This window comes from Castor canadensis, chromosome 4 (genome assembly GCF_047511655.1).
Source record: "Castor canadensis chromosome 4, mCasCan1.hap1v2, whole genome shotgun sequence".
Classification (NCBI taxonomy): domain Eukaryota; kingdom Metazoa; phylum Chordata; class Mammalia; order Rodentia; family Castoridae; genus Castor; species Castor canadensis.
Window position 1 is genome coordinate 96,840,381 of NC_133389.1, and position 12,095 is coordinate 96,852,475.

General features: G+C 33.1%; 1 protein-coding gene across 6 annotated transcripts in view; it reads right to left on the bottom strand.

Annotated features, from left to right (window-relative positions):
• The window catches only part of Lrp1b (LDL receptor related protein 1B), a 1,877,349-nt gene that overhangs the window by 780,009 nt on the left and 1,085,245 nt on the right, over positions 1-12,095 (bottom strand). For all 6 annotated transcript variants that reach the window (XR_012447185.1, XM_074070662.1, XM_074070660.1 and 3 more), the window contains 3 exons: positions 11,779-11,950; positions 8,334-8,477; positions 3,482-3,718 (listed from right to left, as the gene is read on the bottom strand). Coding sequence is in view for 5 of the 6 variants with exons in the window: in XM_074070662.1 (XP_073926763.1) it covers positions 3,482-3,718; positions 8,334-8,477; positions 11,779-11,950 (553 nt within the window). In the remaining variant the exon portion in view is untranslated. The remainder of the gene's footprint in view (positions 1-3,481; positions 3,719-8,333; positions 8,478-11,778; positions 11,951-12,095) is intronic.

Below are 12,095 nucleotides of genomic sequence, written 5' to 3' on the forward strand. Positions count from 1 at the left end.
ACAAAAATTAAAAAAAAGAAAATACGTGAAAAGAGCCTACATGTTATATAAAAAGTGACTTCAAGTCATTAATTTAATTATGAGATTGATTAAATCTATAGTATTCCACTATGGCTGTAGGCATTAATAATTTTCAGACATGGGTAAGTGCTTTGAATTGTTTTAAAATTTTAATAATACCAAACAATATAAAAATTTTTTTCAGCAAACCATCCATTTGGATATTGGGATCCAAGTAGAATTTATTTCTATAATTTAAAAACTAGTATTGCTCTAATGGAATATGTGAACCACTAAACTGACTAGAAAATTACCATTGATATTTTTGTTTGTTTGTTTCTGATAAAAATTATGACAACAAAAAAGGAATTTTTCAGTAGAAACCTAAGAATATATAAATCAATCTTATGAAGAGGATCTATTTTATTCTCTTAGAAAATATAACAATTACATGTGTCAAAAATAACTAATTTATATTCCCTGAACATTTAATCTGATTTTACCTCCTGTTGATTCTCCTTTCACTTTCTACTGTAGTATCCCACTTTATTTTTTTACTGGATTTATAATAATGGGTTTTTATGTTTACTATCTGCTTCTAATTGTTTGACTATGAGGTGAATATGAGGATATATTCCCTTCATCTTGAACATCTTATGACCCAGAGAAGACAGTCATTTCATATTATTGGCTGAACAACTAAAAAATTCAAATAATTAATGAAAAGAAAAAGGATATGAATTTTATATAAAAAGATGGACAAATTCTAGAAAGGAAAAAGTGGAAATCTATTTTTAGTAAATCAGTAAAACAGATATTTTCTACAAGCATTGATATATGTAAGCCCTTCAAATAGAAAGTTTTCTTTCTCCTTTATTTAATTACAATTTTAGCCTGCAAGATTCCACAAAGTTGATAGGATATGCCACACTTACGGGGGTTTCAGTAAACCTCTGGGTGAAAACAAAAATCAATGATTTAAAGCAGATTGGTCAATTTTGAAATCGTTGGTGTTTTTTTGTTCATAGAAAGAATGTGCCCTTACTCAGAAAATATCCAAGATAACATGTTTTACTTACAAATAACAAAAAACAAAAAAACCTAAGTCTCAGACTTTCCATAAATTATGCATTACCTCTTCATCTTTAAGTTCGATGGCAGACACTATAACCAAACAAGAGGAAACACACAGAATTTAATTTTCCTTGTTTCAAGTATCAAGTTGTCATTTGCCAATGGAATTTTCTGTTTTGACATGCTGATCTTGTATTCTAATATATATTATTATTAATGGAACACAAAAATGATAAACTAAAAAAATAGGCAGTAAGCTATCTCTTGTATGAGGATATGAAAATGTTAAGCATTTTTCAGTTATGAAAATGTGTAGATGTTCTTCATAACCTTCCTGCTGCCAAAGCCTCACTGTCCAGATGTGCCTGGCAGCCGAGTGGCTACTAGTGTTGATCTCTGTGGTGGAGGTGGAATGCAAAGTGCCACCAACATCACTGATAAGATGCTGTCACCAAAGTAGCATTATTAGTCACAGTACAGGACTTTTTTTCCTTTTTTTTTTTTAAAGGAAACCAGGAGTTCTCTATATTATATTTTAGTCCCTCTTCAAAGTATCTGGGTTAAAACAGAAACAATCCAAATGTAGATACTTTGCAAGAATTTGCAATTTCATTGTCCTTTTGAAATTGACTAGGCCCTATCATTTGCTATCACATTTCACAGAAAAGTAGGCAGACAGCCTCTTCCACATCCAATTTAAAGCATAAAATCTTAACTTTAATTGGACACTCTGAGAATGTTAAATCATGGTGGATTTGTATTGCTTTAATCAGTAAGCTAGAAAAAAAGACAACAAATTGTATATTTTTCATTTCATCACTTCATTTGCCACTTATGGAGAGTGCCCTTTTTATCATTAAATTTTTGATTTAAAGTATAACTGAGGTGAATGAATAATCTCCTCATCCTCTACTCTCTCTCTCTCAAGGATAGCAGGTGCCACCATTCATTACCCTTTGTGCCATACATAATTTTAGTTCCACGTTGTTTTTATTTTAGTTTGCTTTAATAAATCCTCTCTAATTCATTCTGAATCCCACCATTGAATAGATCTTCTTATAATATCATTTCATTCATATTCTGTGGGTCAGAAACATTTCTTGTTTCTTACTCCCCCAGGATATTATGCAAACCCTTTACCTTGACTTGAAAGTCTTTCAGCTTTTCCTTTTCCATGTCTTCTCTGTCACTATTACCTACAAACAGAATTCCCAGTAGTGATCCATTTAGGTTCTAGAGACTGATTTTTTTCTTAATTTTTTTCATGGATTCTCAGGTTGCAGAAAAGTCCTCTCTCTTCCTTTAGCATTATTCTTTTAAGATCTAATCCAAATACCAATACCTGAACAAGGAATCACTGAATATATCCAAGTAAAAATGTCTCCTTCTTTCTGTGTATTTCCATCATGTGACATGTGCAGTCTCCATTAATTATATACTTCTTTGGGACAGTTTTGATTTTATCAGTTAAATGCTGCAAAGTCTTTAACTTTTTAATGTGCTTAAATTTTCTGCCAAAGTAGATTGTAAACTCTTGGAAGGCAATAGCCATTCCCTAAAATTCCTGTTGTCGCCTATGATAACTTTCTAGGGGTCATCATACAATAAGCACATAGTTAGTGCCACTTAAACCATGGATTTCTAAACTATTCAAGGAGTAATTAATCCATTACTATGCAGAAAGCAAAGTTGAAAATCATTAAGAACTTTGTCTGGCAGACAGTGTCAAAAATCTGATTTGTTTGATTATTAAAGACCTTTTCTACTTTTGCCAGTTACATTCTGTTTTACTTGGTTGGCTGTTCCCAAGTCAAATTATTTAATGATTTTAATAAAGTATATACATGTAATATTTATATGCATATTACTTCACACATTTATGGATTAAAATAGGAATAAGTAATTGAGATTTCTCTGGAGATACTGATATTTCAAGGGAAAGACTAAGCAATTTCATTTTAATGATATGTAAAGTAAGAAACAATGTGCAAAAATTGTTATGAAAAAGGGTACAGTAACATTTTTAATGCTCTCTGAGTGAGATGACAAAAATTCTAATGAGAACCAAATATTACAAGTTTTTGATGTCCTGTTAAATTTCATGTTCTAACATAAAGCATTATAAACATATCATTTTCCCAGAAGATGGATAATATCTCAATTTAATTTCTATAGTGCTTAACATGTACTGTACAATTACAAGTTCAATTTTGCAATGAAGGCTTTCACACACTGATATTTAAAAGCATAGAGAAGTATGTTGCTGAGAAAATACAAACTAGAAATATTTTTAAATGAATGAGAATTTGGGATCTGCTTAATGTTACCCTGACACACATTGGGTTTATCCCTTTAAAGTTCTTTATCACTAAGTAGTTTGATGTTAATGTCACATAGTGTCACTTACCATCTTTCAGAATGGTTTCTCGCTCTGTGCCATCTATCTTCTGCCGGCCAATTAGGAAACTAGTGGTGTCAGCAAAGTAGATGTAATTGGTTTCTGCATGAAAATCTAAAGCACGGGGGTTTACCAGGTTTTCTATGGGGATCATGTATTCATCAGCTATCTTGGTATTCAAGTCCATCCCTCTAACAATTCCTGGACGTCCTTTCCCATAAAAGAGGAACAACTCATTCTTTGGTCCTGCAGAGGAAAGATTACAAATATAAACAACTGATGCTGCCTAATCTTCTTTACCCTGCATAATGCCTCTGTTTAATTAACTGGCACAATTAGGCGTTTTTAAAATTCAATACTAAAAATTAAACTCTAAAATATGCCAAATGTATCTTGATACAAGAAGGGCAGCTAATTGCATTACTTTAATTAAAACAGAAATTACTTCTTTGAATGAGTTATATTTAGTTAATTATTCTTTTGTCTATAAATGTCTGTATAGCAAAACATGACAGATCATTGAATAACTTGTAACTTCTGAAATGGACATTTATTAAAATATCCAGTACATTTAATTTTATAATTCGTTACAATCTATCTCATGCTTTCTGTAGAAACTTAACTATGGCACTCATTAGAGTTGACAGTGATAAAAAACTTCAGACCATCTAAAAGAAACCACTCCAGAGATTTCATATAAAAACTGTCAGAAGCAAACAAAAAGAATCATAAAGTATCGGTAACTTGTAGGTGAATGTATTGCAGATGCCTAAACAGGTGACTTATTCTTTTACAAAGCGAAATCAAATGCCAATAAATAGCATTACTTTTCTTCATATCTTAACTAGAACATTAGGGGCTAAGGGCATCTGTCAGCAACTGCTGTATAACACAGTCTTACCAAACCAAACAAAAACCAAACTCCCCACACAGAAAATAGTCTCCAGAGTTTAAAATGGCAGAACCATGGTGGCTTTTTCTGCAGACTGAATGTACTCTTTCAGATCATATAACGCAACAAGGCCCTCTAAGTAGAAGGGTATCCTATGCTTGATTTATTGTGTATAACTACAATAATAATAATAATACTTTATATGAAAGGCCCAAATAACTCTAAACATTCCTATAAAGTTGAGAACACAAAAGAATCAGATATATTTTGGATAATCACATATTATTTAGATATCCTAATAAAGTAAACTAATTATAGGCTATTTAGGAAATAAAAGAAAAATACAAGGTGTTATTCATAAGCCTAACACCCTAAATACAAATCATATTATTATCTCATGTATTTCCTATCTTTTGTTTTTCTTTTAAAATTAACACCACAGAGTATTGAATATATAAAAATTACAGCATATTTTAATATATAACAAATAAAAATGAAACAAATCTCTGTACCTAACATGGGTGTTAAAAATATTGCTGGCACATGAATATTTCATGTAGGCATAGAATATTTCAGTAGGCTTAGAGCCATGAAACTACCACTCCCATCTCAAAGACCTCCTGATTGATGTGTCTGTCATATATTTTAAGAAGAGTTTTAGTAGATATGTAGTGTATTCCTCAACATCAGAGTATATATTTGAATGCTTAAATTCCATGTGTGAATTTTGCAAATTAATTTTATTCTCATTATACAGTTGTTACTAATCCAGGTGTTGCTGTATTCATAGTTCATTCATTTTCATTGCTATAGATTATTCCTTTTATGCCTGTTTCAAATTTATCTAACTATTTTTCTACTGCATATTTACTTATATCAAAACAAACACACAATTTGTTGGCTTTTATTATTTAACCTCATTATCAAAATTATTTCCTATGTTGATTCACTACTTTAAGAATTACATGATTCTTTTTCAGTAGAAGATAATTTACAGAGCCATTTTCCAAGTGACTTTATTTTCTCATCATTATAATAATAATGAAGAACTTTTTTCAACCTAGCATTTTACACATCTCCTTAGATGACATTGAAGATAAGTAAACATCCTTCTTCTTACTGCCCTCATAGCTTTTTGCTCTCTACCTGATTTCAAAGGTTCTTCCTTTCAAAATAATATTTATACAACTTAAAAGTAGTATGGTTTCATTTGGAAAGTCATTAACATAATTCATATTTCCTATAAATATTGTATGGAATATACTATCATTTTTTCAAAAATTGAGACCTCTTACATGTATTTTTAAAATGTAATGATATTTGGACATGTCATTTTTTAAAAGTCCTCAAAAGCATTCTTTTCCATGTGGCTCAATATTCCTGACTAGTGAAACAATATAATACAGTGAACAATTTACCTATCATTGGATGTTTTTGTTTTTCTTTCTAAGAATGTTTTAATTATTAATTAGTTAAGTGGGACTTCTTTAAGTCAGTATGTGTGTGCTTGTGTGTGTGCATAAAATAAGAATAAGTATTTTCTACACTGTCTCATTTGTACATTTTTGGGCATTCTTTAATAACCACTTTAAAGTTTCTTCTAATGTATCTGCTTTTTTCTTCTGTACACAATTGAAAACTAAAAACTACAATTCACAGATACTTATATAGCCAGTGTTCTTGTTTTGGATTTAAGAACCTGAATTCAGATGTACTGGCTCCAGTTCAGATTATGGAAATGAGACCAGGATCCTCTGATGGTATGCATCTAACGTCCATTAATTTACCAAGCTATTTTCCATTTGATTTATGTTTTATTATTATAATAATAGTAAGACAATGTTTTTCAGTCTAGTATCTTGTACATTTTCTTAGATTGAATTGCAAGGTAAAATTAAAATCCTGACAATTTAGTGGTCACATTTCACAGTTCTTAGTGAGTTTAAGAAGAGAAATTGGAATAAATACAATGAGGATGGCCGGGGAATGACCTCTGACAGAAAAAAAGTTGTCACTATAACAAAGTTGCAAACGGGACATTATACACAGCAGTCACCAGAGCTTCAAAACCAGATCCAACCAAATTTTTTCACTGTAGTCTTCCTCCACTCTATTCACATTTGTGAATATGATGAGCTGAGGAACAGGGTATCCCCTCAGCAATAAGGACTACCAGAGATTACATAATTATAGAGCTGTCAACCACAGTGCAAACTTCTGATTCCTGAACCTCAGCTACAATATTGTGTTTTGAAGTTAACATTCCACTTCCCCAACCTCTGATGCTGGCAGGTGTCATAGCTCTCAGCCAGGCTAGTTTGACAGTGGTTTGGGAAGATCCAGTCTAAATGTTGCTGCTACAGGCTTTTCAAAGTCTTTATAAGACTTATTTGCATTAAACCAATTTCTATTTAAAATATCTAGAATTGCTTGTTGTTATATTTGTACCCTAAGAGACATGATACTTAAGAATGACTCAATCATAAGCCACTCTTTTTCAAACATGTATCTGTATGGATGCACATGTATACATATATGTGTATGATTGTACTTTTGTGACATGCTATCACTTCTCAAGTGGCAGCCAAATCCATTTAAAATTGATACACACGTGAGCATAGACACAATCAATTGCTCCTTATCTCTAGGCTTCAGATCAGGTGCTCAATTATCCAGAAATCCTCAGGAGCATGACACCTGATCTTTTTACATTCTCAGAATTTAATAGAAAACCAAAAATATACATCAAAATATAAATATGGCACTAAAATCCATATATTTTATCAAAGTTCAGCTTCCTGAGATCTAAATGGCAGCAGGAGGACCAGAGAGGGACCCCTGACAGAAATGAAAATTTTTGATATGATGAAGGTGAACACAAACTAGGTACTGTAAACAGCAGTCTTTTAAGAACAACGTTTAAGAAAATGGTATTTAAGGGACATTTGAAAGCTAACAGTCCCCTCACGGACACCATTTCAACCAGTTCTACTCTAGTATATCTGATTATGAAGACCCCATTATCAAATTTAATGTGGTGCAAATATCAAGTAATCAAAGTTATTTTAAAAATCCTTATCATCATGCTTGAATAAAAAGTAATTAAATCATTCTGTCATGTTTCAAAGATAAAACAAATATATATCTAACAGATATACTGTAGAAAATTGATAAAACTGTTGAGGCAACTGATATTTAATTAGTATTGCTTTAGTTAATGAAATATGAAATTATGAAGTTGATTGCAGACCCCAATAATGCTGGATCAGGGGAAAGCACTGCTATATGTGGATTTTTATTGGCCCAAACAATGCAAGAAACAGCATATTGGCTCAGGTAAGAGAAAATCTCATCCAGTAATAAATACAGCACATTGACCCAAAAACATTATGTAGGAAATATGAAAAGGATAGCCTTAAAAATCTTCCCTAATGGTCCTTAAGTTTAGTAAATGTGCAGTTTGATTAGTTGCTCATTCACATTACAACAAATGAAAACTAACAATCGATTGTTTTTTGTATTTTGACAGTACTGGGATTTGAACTCAATACCTTGTACTCAAGAGCTCTACTAATCAAGCCATGCCCCAGCCTTTTTTGCTTTAGTTATTTTGGGGAAAGTGTTTCATTTTCACCTGTACTGGCCTGGTCCACGATCCTCCTATTTACCCTTCCCACATGGCTGAGATGGAAGATTTACATCACCACACCCAGCTCTTCATTGGCTGAGGTGGGATTGTACTAACTTTTTGTTAAGCCCAGCCTCAAATCACTATCCTCTAGATCACCTCTCTAGTAGCTGGGTTTATAAGCAAAAAAAAAAAAAAAAAAAGGCCAGTATATATTTGCTGGCAAATTTCACCTGGTTAAGTCTCATGTTACAACTGATGTTGATGTTTCTAATTAATACAAAGAAGATCCTATTCTGAGGTGATAGCTGCTGGCGAGATGTTTGATTTTAACAACATACTTTTGCATGACCTGCCATCACTCCCCAAGTTGAAGCCAGTCCTGCAGCGACAGGTCCGTGTTTTGTAACTGCTGCTGAGGAGACAGATGTGTGAACATCCCCCTGGCATTCCATATGGATCCACTTCACATGCATGGCTTCTGACTACAACAAATAAAAACAACACACTTGAAATCTCCAAAGAAAAAATAATTATGTGCAGCAGTATGTCAAAACTGTTACAGTGTAAAAACAGGGAATCTCGGTGAATTCTATATGCTCAACTATTTAGTACTGCTATCAAATGGAAAAAGTTTAAACACCATAGAAGATGTAAGGATTTGGAAAATCCTCCTGTGGTTGCATTTTGAAAGACAATTCTGAAACATAAAATGTGTTTATATTAAGCTGTTCACATGTAAGGAAAATAAACATAATATAATTTTTTGAACATATATGCTTCTTGTACTTGTTCTTTTTTGGTGGTACTGCGGCTTGGACTTAACTTGTGCTTGTTAATGCTCTAGTACTTGAGTCACGTATCCAGCACTTTTTCATTTACTTTACTTTTCAGACAGGGTCTCACATTTTGGCCAGGGCAGCCTTAAAACGTGAACCTCCTAGAACCTCCTACCTAAAACCTCCCCCATAACCGGGATTACAGGCATTCACCATTACATCTGGCATCTTGTACTTGTTTAATTGCTGATTTCTAAAAAAAGTTTTTAAAAGAATATAAAAAGTTAACATAAAGATAATTCCAGCTTAGGTAGCTGCAAAGGAAGGATCTTTCTTTGCAATAATCCTCATTATGTGTGCTGAAACTAGAAGAAATTCCATTCAGGCATTATCTGTACTCAGTTGAGAAGTGCCAAGGCAAACTATGGTTCTAAAATCTTGAATTATTTGAGAACTATGCTAGTGTGTGTGTGTGTGTGTGTGTGTGTGTGTGTGTGTGTGTGTGTATGAGGGAGGAGACAGAGAGAGAGAGAGAGAGAGAGACAGAGACAATGTAATGGTCAAAAGGTAGAGGTTAAGTTTAGAGTCAGGGAAGAAAACAATCAGAAAATAGTCATCTGGAAAGGATAAGGAAAGGGTGGGTCACAAGAAAAGAATAGTAGGAATAATATCAGCAAGAGTTTATGTATTGCTGTAATTATATTTCCTTTCGTTCAGCACTTAGTAGAACTTGTGCTGAATACGGTGACAATTTTCTTTTAATTATGAAATTGCTGTGACTGAACAGTGTCTTCTTCTTTTGTTTTTCTCATTCTCTAAGTGAAAAAAAACTGAAATACAGTCTTATCTATTTTTCCCTGCCAAGAATATTGCTTCTATTTTTCTAAATTAGCTTAGCTAGATCATAGTTCCTCTCATATTGTCAACAACTCTCTTCTCCTTCACTCTCTTTGTCACTTTTGCTTTCTCCATTGGATCATGCCCATCAACATGCAGATTTGTCATCATTTCTGCATCTGGAAAATAAAATTTTCATCCAAATTCTCACATAACCTTTCTACTAGCTCTCTGTGTCTCTGTTTCACCTTAATCCATACTTTTCAAGTGATTTATGATCATTTCCATTCTGTTCATCTCAAACCCATTCTCATCAAATATTCAGTTCATCCCAGTACACTCCATGCTGCTATTTCCAGAGGTCTGTTGGACCTCTGGAATTAGGTCTAACAGACCTCTGGAATCTTCTTTAAGTTCCTCCAATTCTCCTAAACTTATTGTTGAAGCGTTCCAAAGTCATTATTTGGAACTCTTCTCCATTTGTCTTTACTTCTCTGGTTTTCTCAGCCATCGTCATGACTGTAAATTCCATCTATATACAATCCTTCCCAAACTCATACATCCAACCTGGACTTCCCCCATTGCCCCAAATTTGATATACTCAGTTTCCTTAGTCTCAAAAACAAATCAGTCCCAATTCTTCTAGCTAAACCATTGTCATTATCTTTGACTGTCTTTTTATTTATACATCACATTCCATCCATCAGGAAATCCAATGGAGTCCATCTTTGTATACATATCCTAAATTTAACTACTTCCTGTGACTTCCAGTACTGTCTTGGAACTCAACCCACCATCCTCTCTAATCATCTAACCATTCCTCACCCCCCCCCAAGACTATTGTCAGTATAGTAGCATTTTGGACTTATTACAAATATCGGTCAAGCATGAGACACCTCTGTTCAAGCTTCCATCTCATTAAAGGATAAGGAAAACTCTTTCTATTATTCTCACAGCCTTACTTTTTATCACTTTCTATTTCTCAACCTCATTTCCTATCTCTCTGCCCCTATTCATTCTGCTCCAGACACCCTGGCCTTCTTGGTATTCTTTGAACATTATAGGCATGCTCTTTGCTCTTGGCCTTTGTCCCTGCCCATCCTTCCACAGGCAACACTCTAGCTCCAGAGAGAGAGACCCAGGCCTCACTCCTTCAAGTACTTCAAGTCTTCATTCAATGCTGTCTTTTCAATGAGAATTCCTCCAGCTATTCAATGTAAAATTTCCTATTCCCACCATCCCTGATACTCCTTACACTTCTTATCTATATTAGTTTCTTTATATAATTTATTGCCTTCAATTGTAATATATAATTTTCCTAATTATCTTATATCGTATCTACTATTATGAAAATCTCATAAAGGCAAAAATATTTTGTCTGTGTTATTTATTGCTATATTTCCAGTATACATGGAACATTTCCTAGTACATAGTAGATGGCCCATGAACAATTAACGAATGACTAAATTCCAATATCCAACTCTATTAAGCTTATCTGCAAAATTGAAAATTGAATTTTCTATAAATGCATTTGTGACAAAACACTGCCTCAGTCAGACAAATGGTAACTTTTCGATAATTCTAGATTAATTTTCATTTGAAGCATATGTATAGAAAGATGATGAAAATTTTATGTGGTGGTTCCATATTACATGCACGATTGATCCTAAACTGGACTGTTGAACATCATTAACCCGTAAAAATACTTTTGTTACTTAGAAGTACTTCACCCTTATAATTAAAAATTATTTTTTAATGAGCATGTATTAAACCAGGAGACCCAGTGAGTACACCGAACCCTGGATAAATACTGCAAGGAAGTCATCTGATTTGAAATTTGTCTCCCAAAATGATACCATATAAGAAAAAAGAAATCTTATCATCTGGGTTTCCTGTCTGCATACATCACAATTGAAAGCTCTTTCCTGAGTCTAAATCTAGCCATCATTTCAATTCTATGATTGTAGAAATGATTCACTAGGAACTGAACGATTTGTCATTTAGATTTGAGAAGGGAGCTCTATTCCATTTTATCAAGCAGACATGCACATTTTTGCTGTCAAAACAGAGAATTTATGACTCACCCACTTTACGACCATACAAAAGCACAAGAACTATATTCCCATTCAGTCTACTATTATGAAGGTTATGAGGACGGCTTGCAACTTACCTGTTGGTTGAGCTCTTTTCTGATAGATTCGGATTCCTCTGGCACTTTCCATTTTAATGAATGAGTGAATATCAGTGCCATTAAATCGATTTATCCTTAAGACATTGAAGTTGTCCAAATTGGTTGCATACAAATAATCTTCAAATACAGTTATACTATAAAGATGTCTAACCTATAAAAAGAGTCAAAAATAACTGTGATTTTTAATGATGTTGTTTTCACTTGAAAGAAAAGCCGATTGCTCTTACTAGTGTGGAAAATGCTCATGGTTGCAGAGTCACAGAGTATTTTTATTTTTTTATCTCAAAAAATTCAAC